Raw genomic sequence first — 21,548 nt, forward strand, 5'->3', positions numbered from 1 at the left:
TCTTGAGAGGGTACTAGACTGGACTTTATTTCGCTCACAGAATACCCTAGGCATCTTAGCACTGCTATGACATATTCCAAATGCTGTAGAAGATCTTCCTTTTCTTGAGCCAGAATCAGGCAGTCGTCCAAGTAAGGATAGATTTGAATTCCTTTTAGCCTGAAGTAAGCTATCACTGAAGCCAGAACCTTTGTGAATACTCTGGGCAGTAGATAAGCCAAAGGGCAATGCAGAGAACTGATAATGAGAATTTCCAGCTCGAAAACGCAGATACTTCCTGCAACTTAGTCTTATAGGCACATGAAGGTAAGCTTCCTTGAGATCTAAAGTTACCATCCAGTGATCTTTGCCCAGCAGAGGTAAAAGCTGTTGTAACGTCAACATTTTGAACTTGGGAATGTCCAGATAAGTGTTGAGGATAGATAAATCCAAAATTGGTCTCCACGTGTTCCCCTTCTTTGGTACTAGGAACAGGCGAGAATAAAATCCTAGGCCCCTTTCTGGCACAGGGACTGGCTGAATGGCCCCTATTTCGAGCAACAGAGAAATTTGCTTGTGAGCCTCTGTTCTTTGTAGAGGAGGAATGTCTGGCATGCCTTTGAAAGGAGGCAAGGTATGGAAATAAAACCTGTAACCGTGGTGAATGATATCCAGAACCCATCTGTCTTGGGTAATTAAATCCCAATTTTCTTTGAAAAGAGACAGCCTTCCTCCCAAAGGTGCTGCCAGGCGAGAATGTACTGGCAGCTGAAAAGGCAGGTCATTGGGTCTGCTTACGAAAGGACTGACCCCTGCCCTCACCAGAAGACTGAGCAGGGGAACTCCCTGTCCTAGGCCTAAAAGAACCTTGAGCTCTGCCCCTACCACGTCTAGACCTACCCCTAGACTGAGAATCATAAGCAGGATAAGTCCATCCCTTAGTAGGCCAATTTCTACTAAACTTCGGAGGCTGAACCTGCAAAAAATCCTTAACAGTTTGCATAGACTTAGCCTTGTCCTCCATTTTCTTTAAAACTGCTTCCACAGGCGCACCAAACAACACCTCAGACTGTAAAGGAGCATCCAACATCCTTGTTTTAACATGCTCAGCTAAATTCTGATCTCTCAACCAGGCGTGCCTACGAAGAACAGAACCAGTGGCAGCCACCCTCGAGGAGGCCTGCACAGCATCAAAACCACACTGCAGGGAATGTTTACCCACCTGTTCAGACACATGAACTAAATCCTGCAACTCTTTACACTCAATACCTTCTGCCAGAGCATCCACCTTAGATTTCAATTGTGAAAGGAGATAATTCTGATATTTTAACATGTGAAACTGACAATTCAACGCCCTCATGGCTAAAGTGGAAGAAGTATACACTTTCTTTCCCCATCTATCCAAAGCCCTTGCCTCTTTATCAGGAGGAACAGGATTTTTAACAACAGAGGCCTTCACACCTTTAGGCCCCTGAGAGACAGTTTCCGGGTCTGCCCTAGGACTCTTAAAAGATACTTATGAGCTTCAGGCACCCTATAGTACCTATCCGGTTTAACTGGAGCAGGAGGCAAAGAATCTGGATTCAGGAAGCCTCTGCAAAACATCTTCCACCACATTCAGAACAGGAGGTATAGCTAAAGGCCTATGCTGGGGTAAAACAAGAATTCCCTAAGCCTCTTCCTGGAGTCAGAGAAATCTTGACCTTCCCATTTAAAATGCTCCCTCATGGAATGCAGAGTCTCTGAAAATGAAAATCCTCAGGAGGAGAAGCTGAAGGAGTAGAATCATCCACATCAGAATCAGAATAAGGAGGATATTCCTGCAAGTCTTCAGCCGAAGACTCAGAAGCCTCCGAACATTGCTCAAAACTCTCAAACTCAGGTTCCACCCTAGGCCTCTTATCAGGAGGGGGCATAGAACCCCTAATCATAGTAATTAAATCCTCTGCCATTTTAAGCATATGTTTCTTAGGCAAAGACCCTGAAGCACTAGGAGTAAACTCCACTGAAGCTAATCTTGCCCTGCCTCTCAAAGAAGCCTTGGAAACAGAAGGGGAGGCCCTAACCACCTTAGGAAGAGAGGGAAGAACAGCCACCTAAGAAGCCCCCTCAGCCTGGCCTACTTCCTGAGAGGACACATCTTGTAACAGTAAAGTCTCTCCCTGAGACTCCAAAGAAACTCCTGGCAGAACCTCCGGCTCCACTGAGCCTTCTAGAGAACCGACGTCCGGGACTGTCGGTTCTTCAACTCTAGGTTTTGCTGCTTTGTCCTTGCGCTTTTGGCCGAAGCGGGCGACGGAGCATCCGACGGCATTTTATAATTACAACGCTTCCCAAAAACTAACCTGGCACAGTCTAACCTTCTCTTAATAGTGCGTTTGTTAAATCTAGCACAAGAGCGGCATCCAACAACGCCGTGCTCAGGCCCTAAACAAGGTATACACAAAGTATGGTAATCCCTATGAGGTATCTGTTTGCCACAAGATATACAGTTATTCACTTTTCTGACATCCGGTAAAATACTGAGGCAAGAAAAAACAAAATATTCCCCAACGGGTACTTAGCCAACTTTGATTCGGTCTGAAACTCTGACTTCAGAAACTTTCAGAACGCCAACCTGCACTCGCAAAATTGCTTCTGCATCGGACCATGCGGCAAAAAAGACTGAGGATATGACGTCGGTCATGCGCATTAGTACCCTGACGTACTGACGTCAGTCTAATGCGCCCTGACCGACGTCAGCCATATACTTTGGTATTCGGGCCGACTGGACAGCGGACTACCCACTAGTTAGGACTGCAGCAATGTGGAATGAAGAACATCCACCAACAATGGTAGTTCTAAGAATACCCAAAAGGGGTAGAGAGGCGAAAGGGAACTACCAACAATGGTAGTCCTAAGACTATCCCAAAGGGGCAGAGAGGCGAAAGGGAACTACCAACAATGGTAGTCCTAAGACTATCCCAAAGGGGCAGAGAGGCGAAAGGGAACTACCAACAATGGTAGTCCTAAGACTACCCAAAAGGGGTAGAGAGGCGAAAGGGAACTACCAACAATGGTAGTCCTAAGACTACCCAAAAGGGGTAGAGAGGCGAAAGGGAACCACCAACAATGGTAGTTCTAAGAATACCCAAAAGGGGTAGAGAGGCGAAAGGGAACCACCAACAATGGTAGTTCTAAGAATACCCAAAAGGGGCAGAGAGGGGAAAGGGAACTACCAAGAATGGTAGTCCTAAGACTACCCAAAAGGGGTAGAGAGGCGAAAGGGAACTACCAACAATGGTAGTTCTAAGAATACCCAAAAGGGGCAGAGAGGGGAAAGGGAACTACCAAGAATGGTAGTCCTAAGACTATCCAAAAGGGGTAGAGAGACGAAAGGGAACCACCAACAATGAATCTGGCTGTGCATCTTACAAGAGGGCAAACGAGATCTGCGGAAATCTGGAGAGGGGCATTGTGGGTAGAGTCTTAGCTTGAGAGTTTTTGGTTGTCGCGAGCTGTGTAACTGGCTAAGCCAGTTCCCAGGATTGGACTAGGGTTCCCAAAGGTCAAGGATAAATGAAGACTGACAACATCAGATAGGATAATACAGTTATATACTACTGATCATGCTGCAAGTTGGAGGAAAAATTACTTTACAATTACACACTTGTGATCAAGCTGTAAGTTGGAGGGAAAAGAATTGTACAGTTACACAGGTTAATATGGGGAGGGGGTGGAGCCTTTCTTGCTTTGGTTAATATGGGGAGGGGGTGGAGCCTTTCCTGCTTTGGCTAATATGGGTGGGGGATACTGTAGCAAGTTGCATTTTCTTTCCAGTAGGCTGTCAAGGTTTTTGGGAAGTGAGTGAGCAATTAAGAATTGAAGGCATTTTCAAGGCCCAGTAGGGAAGAACAGGGCAGTGGTTATGGAGAATATTAGGAAGGATATCTAAATGTATCAGCCAGTTAGGAATATTTCAAATAATGACATTAATGAGAGAAGCGGCTTTAATGGAAGTATTTGGTCTGGTACCTTCCTTAATCATCTGGGAAAGATTCACTTGATACCGCAGCCTTGTTAAAGGGAGAGACGGACAGGAATTCCAGATGAGGGTGAGATCACAGCATATTGTAACTGGATGAGGGTGAGATTACAGCATATTGTAACCGGACAAGGGTGAGATCACAGCACATTGTAACCGGATGAGGGTGAGATCACAGCGCACACTAACCGGATGAGGGTGAGATCACAGCGCACACTAACCGGATGAGGGTGAGATCACAGCGCACACTAACCGGATGAGGGTGAGATCACAGCGCACTGTAACCGGATGTGGGTGAGATTACAGCATTTTGTAACCAGATGAGGATGACATCACAGGATATTGTAAGCTTATTATACTCTGTAAAAAAAGTTCAAAGACGTGGTGCAGAAGCATTTGAGAGTCGGGGTAGAAGTAGTAGGACTGGGATTTAATGGATTCAGCCTGACAGCAGAAATGCAGCATAAATAAGAACAAATGAGAGAGACAGCTGCTAAGTACATCCAAGGGCTGGAAGTAAGAGCAGGAAGTTCAAGTACATCCAAGGCTGGACGTAAGAGCAGGAAGTTCAAGTACATCCAAGGCTGGACGTAAGAGCAGGAAGTTCAGGTACATCCAAGGCTGGACGTAAGAGCAGGAAGTTCAAGTACATCCAAGGCTGGACGTAAGAGCAGGAAGTTCAAGTACATCCAAGGCTGGAAGTAAGAGCAGGAAGTTCAGTGGTGGGTACTAGATTCAACTTCACTACAAGATGGAGACAGCAAGTTTAAAGTCACTACTTGCAGTGAGAAAAGACAACTCAAAAATATGAAATGTGCATTTACTGCTGCTTCTTAAATTATATAATGTCAGATAATATGTGCAGGTGAATGGCAGAACATAAATAAAGGCTGCATAGGCAACTACATGATATCAGGATCAGTGATTTTATCTGCTGTTCAACATTTCTAGAAAAGTCTAAGTCATTCATACCACACCTTGGTGCTGCCCAGGTTATCCGCTACAGCATCTCTCTCTGTAATTTGCGGCCTTTTTCTAATGTTTACACTGCTTGTATCATTCAACGTAGTACATTGCTAACACACACTTCACCTGCAAACAGCTATAGAACAAACCTTACGTGTATCACACCTACAAATCATCTCCTGAACACACACAATACCTGCAAAACATTTCTCAGTGCTGCTCGGAGTTCTGTGTTCTGACTTGACAATGCTCCAGCCTGACCAGACAGCTCATCCATTAACGTATCAAACAGGTTCACTGCCTAAAAAAAAGAAAATGTTTATGGGCATGCAACAGACTACGTGTATTACAGCTAAAACGCAAAATGTAAACGTATCATCAGCATTTAACAACTTTTAATTCCATCCTTTCATCCATCCATCTTCTAAATTTATTTTATCCAATTCAGGGTCACATGGACAGGAAGGGCGGAAGTCAGCATCAACAAGTAACAGTTGCAATGCAAGACTCAGCCGTAAGTACAATGCCAGTCCATTCCAGTTTGCACGTATTTAGACACAAGTACTTGCAAGCACATATACACCTATGAAAAGCTAAGCTTCCCAACCTGCCACAGCATCTTTTCGATGTGTGAAGAAACTGCAGGCAAAGGCAGAAGCCAAAGCAAACTCCTCCCCATGGTCACCTCAGCTGTGAAGTGAATTGAGGGCCTGCACACGTCGAGAGAGAGTCACTAAACAAAGCACCACCATGACACACAAACTAACGCAGGAATACAAAATTGTTTTAACTAATAGCTGTTCTAAAGATAAACGACAGTAAAGACTTCTGGTAGGATTACAGGATTGTTATCAGTATATTTTTGCTGTCCTCCAGACAATTAGTTTTAAAAATTATTTCCATCAAAGAGAAAGTTTTTCTATACTTTGGTTGCAGAATAGATTTTGTACTGCATTTAGATTTACTGGTTGTCAAAATACGGACCCAGAGGAAGGGAAACCGTAAGAAAACATAGGTTCATATGATGTTACTAGATTGCTGATCAGAGGGTCTTTACAAGGCTAGCTGTTAAACCCCAATGTAATACTAGATGAGAGATATAGTTATGCCCAAGGTTTTTCTAGCAAGGACTACCCATGTCCAGGATAGAAGCCAGGACAATCCCAGGCAGACATTTACAGTTTTCCATCCAGTTGTCTAGGCTGCACTTAAACAGGGTCATGGAGGCGCTCTTCTTCATATGGATTGGATGCCTAGTCCAGTGGAGTGGCAACCTGTTTCTGCCAGGTTTTACCCAGCCAGGTGATTTTGTATCTAGAGAGTTTTCTGTGTCCTGTAGGAGCAACAAACCTGCTTGACCTTTTACTCAGAGTGACATTTTGTCAGGAACAGTGGTTGAATTAGTGAAACCTAAATACAAGTTAAATTAGTTTGACAATAGATCTGGAAGGACAAGGGACATCATTTGTTATTTGCATTTCTTTGCCAGGATAGTCTAACTTGGCAAAAGTACAGTTGTGTCTGCATACCATAAATGTAGATGTTACTAACTCTGAGATTTCCTGCTGCGGAAGCCTTTGGTGGTCCCATATACCAGAGATTTGTTCACATCCTCTTGGATTGGCAGATGCCCCCCCCCCCCAATGTCACTGTACTGTGCTGCTAATCATACCTTGGTGGGCTGTCTGGGCCCCAGTGAAGGTTCCACCCTTCATTCCAGAGATGCAGACTTCCTTTATAAATACTAAGGACCTGTAGAGTCAGTCTGTAAAATTACAAGATGAAGCAGTTTCTAGTGTTAATAGCCTGTCTTGTTGATTGACCACTCCTGGCTGGTTAGGTCTCCTTCTTTAAGTTTGTGGGTCTCCATACTGAAGGAAATATAATTTTTTTTTCTTTAAATGACCCCCCCCCATCCCCCCAACCCCACTGATTGGATGTATGTTGGAAACGTGTCAAGGGATGGATCTTTAATAGGTTAATAAGTGGGGAGGACTTGCCCTGGCCGTATGGACCTTCTGATAGGTCTCCAAGCAATATATTTATTGGTTCAGAAACAGGACTGTTTTCTTTATTCAAAAGGCTGATCTTAATCATTTAAGCTTTGTATCTGCCATCAGTACAGTGGCTTCTTTAATAAGATGTGCTGATCTTAACTAACCTGCACTGCTTTAGATACTATGTTCTTCGCTGATCTTATTAACTAACCTGCACTGCTTTAGATACTATGTTCTTCGCTGATCTTATTAACTAACCTGCACTGCTTTAGATACTATGTTCTTCGCTGATCTTATTAACTAACCTGCACTGCTTTAGATACTATGTTCTTCGCTGATCTTATTAACTAACCTGCACTGCTTTCGATACTATGTTCTTCGCTGATCTTATTAACTAACCTGCACTGCTTTCGGTACTATGTTCTTCGCTGATCTTAACTAACCTGCACTGCTTTCGGTACTATGTTCTTCGCTGATCTTATTAACTAACCTGCACTGCTTTCGATACTATGTTCTTCGCTGATCTTATTAACTAACCTGCACTGCTTTCGATACTATGTTCTTCGCTGATCTTATTAACTAACCTGCACTGCTTTCGATACTATGTTCTTCGCTGATCTTATTAACTAACCTACACTGCTTTCGATACTATGTTCTTCGCTGATCTTATTAACTAACCTGCACTGCTTTCGATACTGTGTTCTTCTTGGGTGCACATTTGAAAAGAGCTGAAGTTGTGGACCTTGTACTTTTCTTTAGCAAAGCACCAGAAGGATGGAATAGTGTTATATTTGCTGTGACAGCTTCTGTCCCATGCAGAACTCTGTCTGCTAAGGGCTTCATGATTTACTTATCTCAGCGTCGGTAGCCAGCACGAAAGAATTTATGTTTGGTTTTGTCTCGGGTATGACAATGCTAGCCAAGCATAAACAGCAGCTTTGGTGTCATGGATGGAAAATGAAACGTCTGCTACTAAAAAGTACAAGTAGCAGCATATTGTTTCCTCTCACAAGGGGAGGAAGCTGCTGTTGGTGTGCACTGAAGATAATTAAACCAGTTTCTTATAGGTTCATAAGTGATTACTACGCTATCGACCCCAAGGGGCCTTTTTAATACTAATGATGCTTCCCAAATGTATCTAACATATTTTGATACCCTACAGGGATATTTTAAAGGGTATGTGTAGGCTTGGTCATGGGTGGTCAAGCATTTACGGGCTGCTTCTAATAGAGACATAGGTGCCAGACCAGGGATAAATTTCTGATTCCCCATCCACTGGTCCATTTTATGCTTGAATTGAATTAGTGAAGAGCTCTGCTCCACTTGGATGGGAAGCCTGTTCCAGAGACTGGGTAGTCTCTACGACACATACCTGTCCCTCCAACTTGTCATATTTATGTTGCAGACAGAATTTAGGCTCCTAGGTTGGGTAATTCTGATGCTGTGTGTTTTGTGGATGTACAGCAGATCTGTTACAGTGGGACCAAAGGATGCTCAGCAGGCCTGGAATAGATCACCTCTTAGCAGGCTGTAGGGAGTTCAAGTACAGATATAGGGCTTTCAGGTGGGTCTGTGTAGGACATTTTGTTTACCCCTTTAATTCTACTTATGAGGAACCTGTATGGACGCAACAGTTGTTACAGATGTCTGTTCACATACATACCGAAGAGAGTGTTGTACTCAATACTTAGTTTTTAGAGGGCACAGTACAGCAGAACAGTAACATCCTTTGACTTAGATGCCATACACTTGCTTATGAACTGCACGACATAGAACAATTTTCCTTACTACCACAGACACAAGCTAGTCAAATGCCAAGTTACTGTCTACATGCTTTCCCAAACCCATGACCACTCGGCCTACTCTTACAGGAGTGTATTATCAGTGTGGTAATTATAGGGGTAGCCATCTTCACAACGTATATCATTATGCATTTCCTGGCACTCAGATTTCAAATGCGACTCTGGCACAAGTTACTGGTCTGTGTAAGGCCTTCTTAAAGTGCATTTGTGTCTTGGAGGGGGGGGGATTCTATGACCATCTAATTTGCAATCATCTGCAAACTTGGTCAACCGGCAGCCTTGACATTGGCTTTGACTTTAGAGAAGTAGACGCCAAAAAAAAAAAAAAAAAAAAATGCCTCAGGATTCAAGCACTGAAGAACTCCAGTAGTGACTGGTCTTTTTCTAGAGGCACACACCTCTATCCTAACTTCTTGGGTCCTATATTTGAGCCAGCTGACTATCCAGCAGGTGACACAGGGATTTATTCCTAATTTCATTCGTTTGTCCACAATAACTGAATAGGATACTGTGTCAAATGCTTTGGTCAGGTCAGTGTAGGTTCATAGGTAGGTATGAACCTATGAACCTACAGAGTTCTGCCCTCACCTCTTGCTTTGGTGACCTTCCCAAAGAAGTCCACTGGGTTGAGTGGGCATGACCTGCCCTTGACAAAACCAAACTGGGCTGGACTTTTTATTATATTTTCTGTATTTACTGTGAACCTTAGCATTTACTGTGTTAAGATTAATGAACCCCTTCTCGACAGAAGCAGCAGCACATTACAGCTATTTTTAGTTTTATCATCATCCCATGACAAAAATAAAGCATGCTGCAAAAACATGGTGACTGACTTATTTCAACTCTCCGAGCTGAAACCATTTTAAAATTTGCATTGGGGGGGGGTCAGCACCAAAAGAGGGGCTTTGAGTACTGCATGCCTTGTGTATTTTAGATCTCAGTATTTCTAGGAGGTCATGGGGGGATGTTTTGTTGGGGTTACAGCTTGATACTCGTCAGGAAATCGGTCCAGCTACAGTACCTTTACAGTCAGGTTAGTGTGCTGTTTGCTACCAGCTGGTAGTGTAAATGTTTACCTTTATTACACATGCACTTAGAGTACCTTTGCAGTCAGGTTAGTGAGCTAATCTATACATGTCATATCCCCAAGGTACAATAAGTTTTCACATGGATAAAACTGTAATATCAAATGAACAATTATATTGAGTGAGGGGCAGATTGTGGGTATTTTACAGAAGAAAACAGGGCATCAGATGGAACTAAGACAGCAGCAACACTTTCATTTACATAATGCCAGGGCATCAGATGGAACAGAGACAGCAGCAACACTTTCATTTACATACTGCCAGGGCATCAGATGGAACTAAGACAGCAGCAACACTTTCATTTACATAGTGCCAGGGCATCAGATGGAACTGAGACAGCAGCAACACTTTCATTTACATAGTGCCAGGGCATCAGATGGAACTGAGACAGCAGCAACACTTTCATTTACATACTGCCAGGGCATCAGATGGAACTAAGACAGCAGCAACACTTTCATTTACATAGTGCCAGGGCATCAGATGGAACTGAGACAGCAGCAACACTTTCATTTACATAGTGCCAGGGCAGCAGATGGAACTGAGACAGCAGCAACACTTTCATTTACATAGTGCCAGGGCAGCAGATGGAACTGAGACAGCAGCAACACTTTCATTTACATAGTGCCAGGGCATCAGATGGAACTGAGACAGCAGCAACACTTTCATTTACATAGTGCCAGGGCATCAGATGGAACTGAGACAGCAGCAACACTTTCATTTACATAATGCCAGGGCATCAGATGTAACTGAGACAGCAGCAACACTTTCATTTACATAATGCTGGAAAGAGAAGATCACAATGCTCTTTGTCTCACCTTTTTCTACTCTCTACTTAGAGCTTGTCCTCAATACAGTAGTTGTTATCCTGTGCAGATGACTATTACTTCTCAGTTTATTTATTTACTGACTGGGGAAGTCCGACTGGGTAGAAACCCATTTTCAGCGGAGGCCCGAGGAGAAAAGCTCCAAGTTATTATAAATTATTTTCATAACAGTAATTTTACAATCTTTAAAAAAATATAAAAAAAAACTAAAAAAAAAAAAAAAAAAAACATAGGAGGTAGTCTTCTTAATGCCGAATGTGTGATAAGAGAGCTTGGGACCCAGGTGGACAGCAGTCTCTCCTTTAATAATCACATTGCCACAGTAGTCAGGAAATCCTCCTACATGGCACACCCCATCACAAAAGGGTTTTCATCCAGGAAAAGAGAGGTCATTGCTCCCCTCTACTCGACACTCAGGCACATTAGATAGTACAACGCCCCTTTTAGAATGTACCCCACAAGACATCTGCAGCAGCTGGAAAGGCCACAGAAGTACCTCACAAAGATGATTACTGGCCTCAAACAGATGCCCTACACTGACCGTCTCAAAAAACTCCAGCTTTACTCCGTAGCATATCACCTACTCCAAGGTGATCTCTGCCTAACATATAAAGCTATGTCAAACCCAAAGCTGTTGGACATGCTACACCTAAAGAAATCCCAAGCCCTCCGAGCTACATGCTATAGGGACCCAAACCTCGTCACCACAATAAACAGGACAAGCTGGAGGGATAGATTCCTGTCCCAGACACTTCTCATACTCTGGAACAAGGTACCCATCTATGTCAAGCAAAGTTCCTCCTTAACACTCGAAGAAAAATCTTGATGAGTGGATGGAAAATACGTAATACACCCCGGGGATCACTTCTGTGGCTCTGCTAGACAGGGGCACAGGAAATTAACTTTCTTGGGTTGGCGTAAACCAGGGAACTTTGTTGGCTAGGCTTACTTAGAACCTTGGGCCGATAGCCTAGTACCCACCTATGAACTACAGTCATACCCATTTAATCAGAGGAGAATTCAAATGACTTGCTTCTGAGCCTTTCTCTTGCTTGGTTAATATGGGGTGGAGGTGGAGCCTTTCTTGCTTTTGTTAATATGGGGTGGGGTGGAGCCTTTCTTGCTTTGGTTAATATGCAGGATGGAGGCTTTCTTGCTTTGGTTAATATGCAGGGTGGAAGCTTTCTTGCTTTGGTTAATATGGGGTAGAGGTGGAGTCTTTCTTGCTTTGGTTAATATGGGGGGGTGGAACCTTTCTTGCTTTTGTTAATATGAGCTGGGGTGGAGCCTTTCTTGCTTTGGTTAATATGGGGGGTGGAGCCTTTCTTGCTTTGGTTAATATGCAGGGTGGCACCTTTCTTGCTTTGGTTAATATGGGGAGGGGGTGGAGCCTTTCTTGCTTTGGTTAATACGGGGAGTGGAACCTTTCTTGCTTTTGTTAATATGGGGGGGGTGGAACCTTTCTTACATTGGTTAATATGGGGAGGGGGTGGAGCCTTTCTTGCTTTGGTTAATATGGGGAGGGGGTGGAGCCTTCCTTGGTTTGGCTAATATGGTGGGGGGTACTGTAGCAATTCAACCATGACTACGCCAGTTTTTTTTTAAACAACTTTAATGAATTATCACTTGAGACACAGGCAGGCTTACCCTTATATAAAAGTAATCAAACCACACTAACAAGATCACATTTACAAACATTATAGAATATATAACAATATATATATTAAGTATAACCTAAGCAACATTACATACACTATTCAATTCCTGCCTTCTCTTAAACCTCAACTTTCCGCCAAAACATTTTTCTGTATCTATTGTTCCCACAGTTTTCATTTTTATGTAATTTATCCCTACCCTTTTTGAAAACTCCACTTCCTGTTCAATTATCTCGGTTACAATATTCACTACTTCACATATAGCTGGTTTAGATTTTGATTTCCATTTTCTAGTAATTGTGTTTTTTTGACATAGGTTCATAGATTAGTACTAAGCTAACTGCCCTTGCGAGCCATTTTAAGCTTAGCCAATTATCCCTTGTGAGACTCAAACCCTGCACCTTGTGTTTGTAAGGCAAACACCTTAACCATTAGGCCACCCTCCCAACCCAAATTAAACTTAAGGCATTACTATGTCTAGGCAATTCAGATCCTGTACCCCAGCTCAGAAAAATAATTTCCTTAGTTACACTCATTTCCTCGTTCAGTATTCCTGACAGAATACTCCATAGGGAATGTTTAAAGTACGCAGACTCATTACACTCCCAAAACATATGTTCCCAGTTACCTTTTACTTCCGCCATCACACCCCCAACAACTGCCTACTCCGTAGGGAATGTTTGAAGTACGCAGACTCATTACACTCCCAAAACATATGTTCCCAGTTACCTTTTACTTCCGCCATCACACCCCCAACAACTGCCTACTCTGTAGGGAATGTTTAAAGTATGCAGACTCATTACACTCCCAAAACATATGTTCCCAGTTACCTTTTACTTCCGCCATCACACCCCCAACAACTGCCTACTCTGTAAGGAATGTTTAAAGTACGCAGACTCATTACACTCACAAAACGTATGTTCCCAGTTACCTTTTACTTCCACCATCACACCCCCAACAACTGCCTACTCTGTAGGGAATGTTTAAAGTATGCAGACTCATTACACTCCCAAAACAAGAAGTTATGTACTTGTATGTAGTCCATCTCACCTCACATTCTAACCCGTGGGTTCGGAGCCGAACCTTGGCTCCGACTCGGCCATACTCTAGCTCGAAGTCTTCAATTGGCTCGTGGCTAGGAGGTATCCCATGCTGCAATGCGCCTATCCCCCAGATCATGTTTGCTGCGAGCTCACACACACACATACACACACAAACACGTTGAGAGGAAGAACCAACTAAACATTATCAAGGAGTGCTGAAACCAAAGACTCTACCTCTAGGTCCTCCAGGAGGGGGTAGGTGGGTGGGTAAGTAAGAATGTGAGGCTACATGGACTACATACATCGAACGTTATGGTGAGTACATAACTTCTTGATGTTATGTAGTCCAACGTTATGGTGAGTACATAACATCTTGATGTTATGTAGTCCAATCTCGCCTACATTCTTACCCGTGGGACAGCATCCCTAGCGTCTAGACCTTGGGCGGCTTACTGGAAAATACTCCTGAGCACTGTGGAACCAAATGGGGATCTACCCCTTGATACTAGATCCAATTTGTAATGACTAATAAAGGTGTGAGGAGATGCCCAAGTAGCTGCAGCACAAATATCATCCATAGACATCCTAGCCTGAAAGGCAGTAGAAGTAGACACCGAAAGCCTAGAGTGAGCCTTTACCTTAAAGGGTAATTCCTTGCTATTTGAAGAAAAGATGAAGGAAATGCAGTTAGAAATCCATCTGGACAGAGTTACTTTGGAAAGTGAAGTCCCTAGTCTACTGTCTAAAAACAAGACAAAGAGCTGATCAGCTTTAACAATTGGCTTAATGTCTGGTGTCATTCAAAGGGGATCCAGTGTCTGTCTGCCTGGGATAACATGCTTGACAAGCCACGCTGCTTCGCAAGGGACGGCTTGCACCTGTCACCCCTGGGATTCCGGATATTGGCTAAGGATCTTGCCACCCCCATAGTGCCTTTTTTAGGCAAGGCTCAAATTCTAAACCTACCACCCTAGAAAACAAAAATGGGAAGAAACTGAGGGTAATGCTGCTCAATGCCAGAAGTCTAAATCTCAAAATGCACGCACTCGAGGCCCTTCTCAGTATGGAGAACATCGATGTCTGTGCTGTAACTGAAACCTGGTTCAAGGCTCCTGAGAGCACCCTGGCACTATTAGGTTTTACACCTCATATCATGCGTTCCGGCCCCAAAACCCGGACCACACCACAAAAGGAGGGGGTGTATCCATATTCATAAAGGATACCCACACCTCCAGGTTGGTGGCAACGCACGAAGCTTCGGAAACCATCCAGGTGCAACTAACCATAGGCAAAACTGCTCTACAAATTGTAGCATGCTACAGGCCACCCTCTCAAACTCAGGAACCCCACACAGCCTTCCTGAAGACACTGGAGGGTATAAATGTATCTCCAAACACCATCATATTGGGTGACTTCAACTACCCGAATATAGACTGGGAACATTACTCAAGCCCTAACTTTCTAGCCCAACGGTTCCTGGAGTTCATAAATTCAAATGCCATGGAACAGCTAGTCACTGTTCCCACGAGAGGAGAAAATATACTAGATCTCATTGTCACAAACATGGGGACAAAATGCTCCACACCGGAAGTATATCCCTCATTGGTGAGATCTGATCATAAACTAATCTCACTGGAAATCCACATCCCGCCCCCACCCCAAACAAAAAAACCATAGTGAAGAACTTCTCTAAAGCAAACCTCACACTACTCAAGACTGGTGTGGTATCCTTCAAGGCCCCTGAGCCAGTGAAAACCACAACCCAAGCTGCGGAAGCCCTTACAAATGCCTTCCATGAACACCTCCAGGACTGCATGGATCAGGCAATCCCAAATAAAACCAAGACTCTTTCCACAAAGGGCAAACGTCCAGTCTGGTGGACCCCAGCCATTAACAAACTTTACAATAAGAGGAGAAAGCTATTACATGATAGAACAAAATCCATAAAAGGGAAGTCACCCCTGATCATTATTAGTAAAAAATACGAGCACTCATAAAATCAACTAAGGCCAATTTTGAGAGAAAAATTGCCATGGATTCAAAGGACAATCATAAGGCCTTTTTCAGCTATGTTAAGAACCTGGGTGGAAACTCCCAGATATGCTCAGAATTAGTCCAAAATGATACAAAATCACTGAACCCACAGACATTGCCAACATACTGGCAGACAGGTTCAGTGCAAACTTCACCCCTCTCCCCTAAAGGAGAGATAACTATCCCAGCCGAGTGTAGCCTCCCGGACATCTCAAATGCGCAGGTGAAAGCTGCTCTCTCTAAAGCTAAAAACACAGCATCAATGGGACCGGATGGTGTCCCCGGCTGTGTGCTACACGAGCTAAATGAGGAATTAAACCCGCACATAAGGCAGCTGTTTAATCTCAGCCTTACCACAGGATACGTGCCCAAGGAGTGGCGTACGGCAACTGTTGTCCCACTCCACAAAGGCGGCGCCTCTACGGACCCTGGTAATTACCGCCCCATAAGCTTAATAAGTCTAGTCTGCAAAGCTATGGAGGGGATCATAATGGAGCTCCATAAACAAAGATATAGGGGACTTGCAGACATTGGACCCGACCCAGTTTGGCTTTGTCAAGGGAAGATCATGCCTTTTGAACTTGGTCGACTTCTTCGAAACAGTCATCAAGGCCATTGATGAGGGAAAGGCAGTCCATACAGCCTACCTTGACCTTGCAAAGGCTTTCGACACAATACCCCACTCGGGTATTGTAGAAAAACTTACCAGCTTAAATGTAAACCCATATGTCACAAGATGGGTTGCAAACTGGCTTAAGGACAGAACCCACAGGGTTAGAGTTGCTGGCGCTGTGTCAGACTCCAAGCCGGTCACAAGTGGTGTCCCACAGGGCTCGGTCCTTGGCCCCTTATTGTTTGGCATCTACTTCTCAGAAGTACAGGCCAACATAGGAGGACTTTGGCTGACAAAGTTTGCAGACGACTGCAAACTGGGCGCCATAGTGGAAAGTGCATCAGACACGGATATCCTTCAGAAGGGACTCATGGAAACAGATAGCTGGTGCCAGAGCCATGGCCTGAAGTTAAACGCCAAAAAATGTATAGTCATACCCTTCGGGAAAAACAAGGTAACCCCAAGCTACCATATAGGTGGCAATCCACTAAGCACAGAAGAGGTTATCAGGGACCTGGGGACCCAGGTTGACAGTGGCCTTTCTTTTGACACTCACATTGCTAAAGTGGTTAGAAAGACCTTCTACATTGCCCACCTGATCATGAAGGGATTCACATCCAGATCTAGTGAGGTTATTGTTCCCCTGTACTCTTCACTTATCAGACCAATGATCGAGTACAATGCCCCATTCGGGATGTATCTCACCCGACATCTGCAGCAATTGGAGAGACCCCAAAAGTTCCTCACCAAAAGGATAAAGGGACTCCAAAATCTGTCATATGCTGCCAGATTGAAGAAACTCCAGCTCTATTCAGTCGCATACCGTCTGCTCAGAGGTGACATGTGCCTGACATACAAGGCCATGTCCAACCCGGAATTAATGGACATGCTCCACCTCAAAAAATCCAAATCCACCAAAACCACTAGAGCAAGCGACTTAAACCTTAGCACGGATATAAATAGGACGTGCTGGAAGGATAGAGTTATCACTCAGAGACTCCCTATGCTGTGGAATAAAATCCTGGTCCATGTGAGGCAGAGCACCTCGCTGACTCTGTTCAAGAGAAATCTAGACCTGTGGATGGGAGATCGTAGGTTTACCCCGGGAATCATCTCTGTGTCACTGCTGGACAGAGGCACAACAAACTAATGGGCACAGTATTTTTTCATATAAGGGGTGGCTTAAGCCACAAAAATTTGGGCTAGGCTTATAAATGCCTTAGGGCAGATAGCCTAGTATAAACCTATGAACCTATGAACCTATCAGATTTCCTAAAATCTTTTGTTCTATGTAAATAGAAACACAATTGTCTGTGGACATCTAGTTGACGAAACTTAAATTCTGCTTTGTTAGAGAATTCAGGGAAAAACACAGGCAGCTCAATAGACTGGTTGAGATTGACCACTGAAGCAACCTTAGGCATAAAGGAAGGATTAGGTCTTGGCGAATCCCTATCCTTGTGAAATACCAAGTAAGGGGGCCGAACCGATAAAACTTGGAGTTCAGAGACCCACTTAGCCGAAGTGATGGCTATCAAAAAGACAGTCTTCTAAGACAAAAATTTTATGACACAGGTTGCCGCGGGCTCAAAAGGAGGCGAGGTAAGCTGCTGTAGCACAAAATTAAGGTCCCATGGCATAACAGGATCAAAGATCGAAGGTCGAAGTAGCATAGTCCCTTTTAGAAAAGCCCTACAAAGTCTGTGTGCCATTAGATTGGGTTCATTAGCAACATGAAAAACAGAAATGGCTGCCAACTGCACTTTGACAGTTGCCGCAGCTGATCCCTGGCTAAACAGTTGAGATAGAAACTCAAACTGATGAGATGGGAGCTGTATAGGGACCAATCTGTCTTTCATGAGCCCAAATGGAGAATCTCTTCCACTTACTGGAATAAATCCTCCTAGTAGAAGGCTTGTGGGAGGAAGACAGAATATGAACCACCTCCGGTGAAAAACATGAAGCCTGACTAGGACGGAATTGAGCAGCCATGCTGTCAACCTGAGGGTCTGGATGGAGGGGTGGAACTGCCCTGACATACGAGTCAACAGATATGGCTCTGGGTCCAGAATCCACGGTTCGTCCATTAGATAAGGGTGAAAAAAGGAAACCAGATCTGACGAGGCCAGTGTGGAGCAATCAGTATCATTTGCTTCCCAAAGACTGTGCTTTCTGAATAACCTTCATTATCATGGGAATAGGAGGGAAGGCATAGAGAAGACCGGAGGGCCAATCATGAACTACAGAGTCCCTGGGTGCTTCCCCCTCCAGGAGAATAAGGGTGAAGTAGCTGCTGCATTTGACCCCATCTGCGGAAAATCCGTTCCGCCACTTGTTCGTTCAGGGACAACTCGTGAGGCATCAAAATAGCTTTGCTCAGCCTGTCGACAATCTTGTTGGACTTCTCCGGAATGCGTTGCCACTAGAAAGCGCTGGGAAGATACTGCCCACTGCCACACTCAAAGAGCCTCTCTGTAAAGGGGATACGACCTGGTTCCTCCCTGTTTAATCAGATACCAGACCACTGACATGTTGTCTGAGTGGATTGCAATTGTCCCATGAGGAAGAAAGCTTTGAAGTGCTTGTAATGCTAATAGCACCGTTCTCATCTCTAAGGCGTTGATATGCAAATGGATCTCGTGTTCCTGCCATGTGCCTTGGACAGCCCTGCCAAGATAATGCCCCCACACACACACCTGATCTGGGAAGCATCCGTGGTCACAGTGGCAATCTGAGAAGGAAGATCGAAAGGCATATCCGTGTTGAGATTGCTGGTCTGAAGCCACCAGCGCAGATCCTGCTTGCACCTGTCGGTTATTACAATAAGGTGGGAGAGTGGAAGAGACCATTGGGCAAAACGTAGCCACTGAAGAAGCCTCATGTGAAGTCTTGCAAGAGGGACTAGCATAATCATGGCAGCCATGGTCCCAAACAACTTGAGGACCACTTTTGCCTTGACCTTCTTCAGTGGTAGTACAGCATAGACTTGCTGCTGTAAAACCTGAATTCTCATGAGCACTGTGTCTAATTCGGCGCCGATAAAGGTAACACACTGCGAGGGCAACAATGCAGACTTTTCCCAATTCAAGGTGATTCCCAGACTTTGGCACAGTGCAATAGTGGTGTCCCTGGTCTGTAGTAGTACATGCCTGGAGGTGGCAGACAGGAGCCAGTCGTCCAGGTACGGAAACACTTGGAATCCCAGGCGTCTCAAGTGAGCCGTTGCCACTGTCATGCATTTGCTGAACACCATGGGGCAGTGGTGAGACCAAAGGGCAGGCGCGAAACTGAAAATGTCTGGCTCCCAGCCGGAAGCGTGGGTTCTGGATGCCCTGTCCATTTTTATATGGCAGTAAGCATCCTTGAGGTCGATGGAGCACATCCACACATCTTTCCCTAATAACGGGAAAATTGACTGTAACGTGACCATGTGGAACTTGGACTTCTCTACATGAAGGTTCAAATGGCTGAGATCCAAAATGGGTCTCAGGTCCCCTGTTCTTTTCGGCACCAAAAAGAATCTGGAGTAAGTCCCTAATCCTACTTGGTCTGAGGGCGGGCTGGATGGCTCCTTTTAACAGCAACTTTTGAACTTCTAAGGTTATGGAATCCCTTTGACTGGGTGGGACACCTGGGATTATTTTGTTTGGAGGGAGTGATGAAAGAAAGGGAATATGATAACCTCTGGAGATTATCTCTAATACCCACTCGTCTTGGGTGATGTCTCGCCAGGCTTCTGGGTATAGAGAAATGCGACCCCTGACTGGCTCCAGAGACGCACAGTCGGGCCTCCTCTCAGGAGCGCTGGTAGGGAGGAGTCACGAAAGGAATCACAGTCTCCCTGGTTACGCGGGCCGCCTCTGCCTCTAGAGTGACGTCTACCTGAATTTCCACCCCCTCCTCTGCCTCTGGAGGGGGAATCACTCTGTGCGTCGTGAAAATAACTCTGATTTTCTGAACCCCATTTTCCCACCTTTCTGGCCCTTGGGATAAGGTCTAGAAGGCATGGAAAAACAGACTCCCACGGCAGACAGGATTTTTCCTTCCTGCTCACACCTAGTGAGAGTATCCTTCACCTTGGCTCCAAATAAGGATGAACCGTCAAAAGGCGCATTGGTGAAGGTGTACTTGAAGGCCTCTGCGAAGTTGCACAGGCGCATCCAGGAGTGTTTCCTAAGAGAGACTCCAGAACCCGCAGCCCTGCTTGCTCCATCAGCTGCGTATGAGATCAGCCCCATGGAGGAGTTGGTAAAAGAATTTAGGGTAGACATCTGAGCATTGACTTTCTGAGCCACAGCATCAGAAACGTTACCCTGTAGAGAATCTCCCAACTCCTTTAGGAGATCTCTTTGGAGCAGTGTAAAATGCGATAAGTAGTTCAGCGACCACAGTGTAAAGGCCGCTAAAGAGAACACATGCTTCCCATACCTGTCCATAGCCCAGGACTCCTTGTTAGGGGGATGGACGGTAGATGAAGTTTCTGCAAGTTCCTTCTTGGTGGCTGCTGCCACCACCATGGCATCTACTGGAACGCCTTTTGTGAGAAATTCTCTATCAGGGGGAGCGGACAAAAACTTGTTGGGTCTGTTAGGGACCAGTTCCACAGTGTCTGGAGTTTCTCACACCTTTCGACAAACTAGGTCCAGGAGCTCGTTGAACGGGGGAAAAACCCAAGAGCTGGAGGTCTGGCACCCCAAGGCCTTCAGCAACACACACTCCTCCTCAGAAGGGCTTTAGATGGCCAGTCACCTCTCTGTCTCAGTATTTCCAAAATATCTGAAAGCGAGATATCGTCAGAAGGCGACTTAGGGACCCCTCTGACTCCTTGAGGTTGGTGTCAGATGTGAGGGACTCATCTTGGGAATCAATGTGCTTCCTCTTGCTCACTCTCTTTCTGGGTGGCTCCTCGGGTAAAAAAGCCGGGCAGGCCTGAGAAACCTGGGGACCACACATGGAGGTACCTTGAGGCCTTGGGTCTCTGCTCTCCCTAGATAGAGGGTGATCTGATACTGATATCGGTTGCTGGAGGCGCAAGTGTCTCTACTGTCAGATGGAGCTGACAACCTGGCCAGCACACTCCTCATAACCTCAAAAGCTGACACCCCAGGCTCCGAAGGTCAACCAACCGCAGAAGACAGCCTCTAAGCTGAGGAAATAAGGTCCAAAGCCGATGGGTCCACGCTCACCTGAGCCGAAGCGCCGAGAGGAAGGCTCACAGTCAAGATCGACCCGATACCTCCCTCTCGGCTCTGAACGACGAGCTGTGAATCCTGGACCCTGTGGATGGCACCGATGGGGTCGGAGCGGAGATTGGAGCAGAGATGCCAGAAGGGGCTACTGGAGCCGATCTCGAGGCATCAGATGGAACCGACAGCTCTGGCTCCGAAGAAAGGTCCAGAGGAACAACAGCCAAAGATGAGGGGAAGATGGGCTCCGGAGCCAACCGGGCCAGAGCCGAAAGCAATTTAGCCAGAACCGATGACTGGAGGAGTTTCTTCACTACTCTATCGAGGACCTAGAGGACAT

The 21,548-nt window shown here is 45.1% G+C and overlaps 1 protein-coding gene across 1 annotated transcript in view; it reads right to left on the reverse strand.

Annotated features, from left to right (window-relative positions):
- The window catches only part of CCHR10.PART0H1orf112 (chromosome chr10.part0 C1orf112 homolog), a 2,885,111-nt gene that overhangs the window by 2,648,095 nt on the left and 215,468 nt on the right, over positions 1-21,548 (reverse strand). The window contains exon 5 of the mRNA XM_044086752.1: positions 5,166-5,270. Coding sequence (XP_043942687.1) covers positions 5,166-5,270 — 105 coding nt within the window. The remainder of the gene's footprint in view (positions 1-5,165; positions 5,271-21,548) is intronic.

This window comes from Protopterus annectens, chromosome 10.part0 (assembly GCF_019279795.1).
Source record: "Protopterus annectens isolate FY-2018-M chromosome 10.part0, PAN1.0, whole genome shotgun sequence".
NCBI classification, from domain to species: Eukaryota; Metazoa; Chordata; order Ceratodontiformes; family Protopteridae; genus Protopterus; species Protopterus annectens.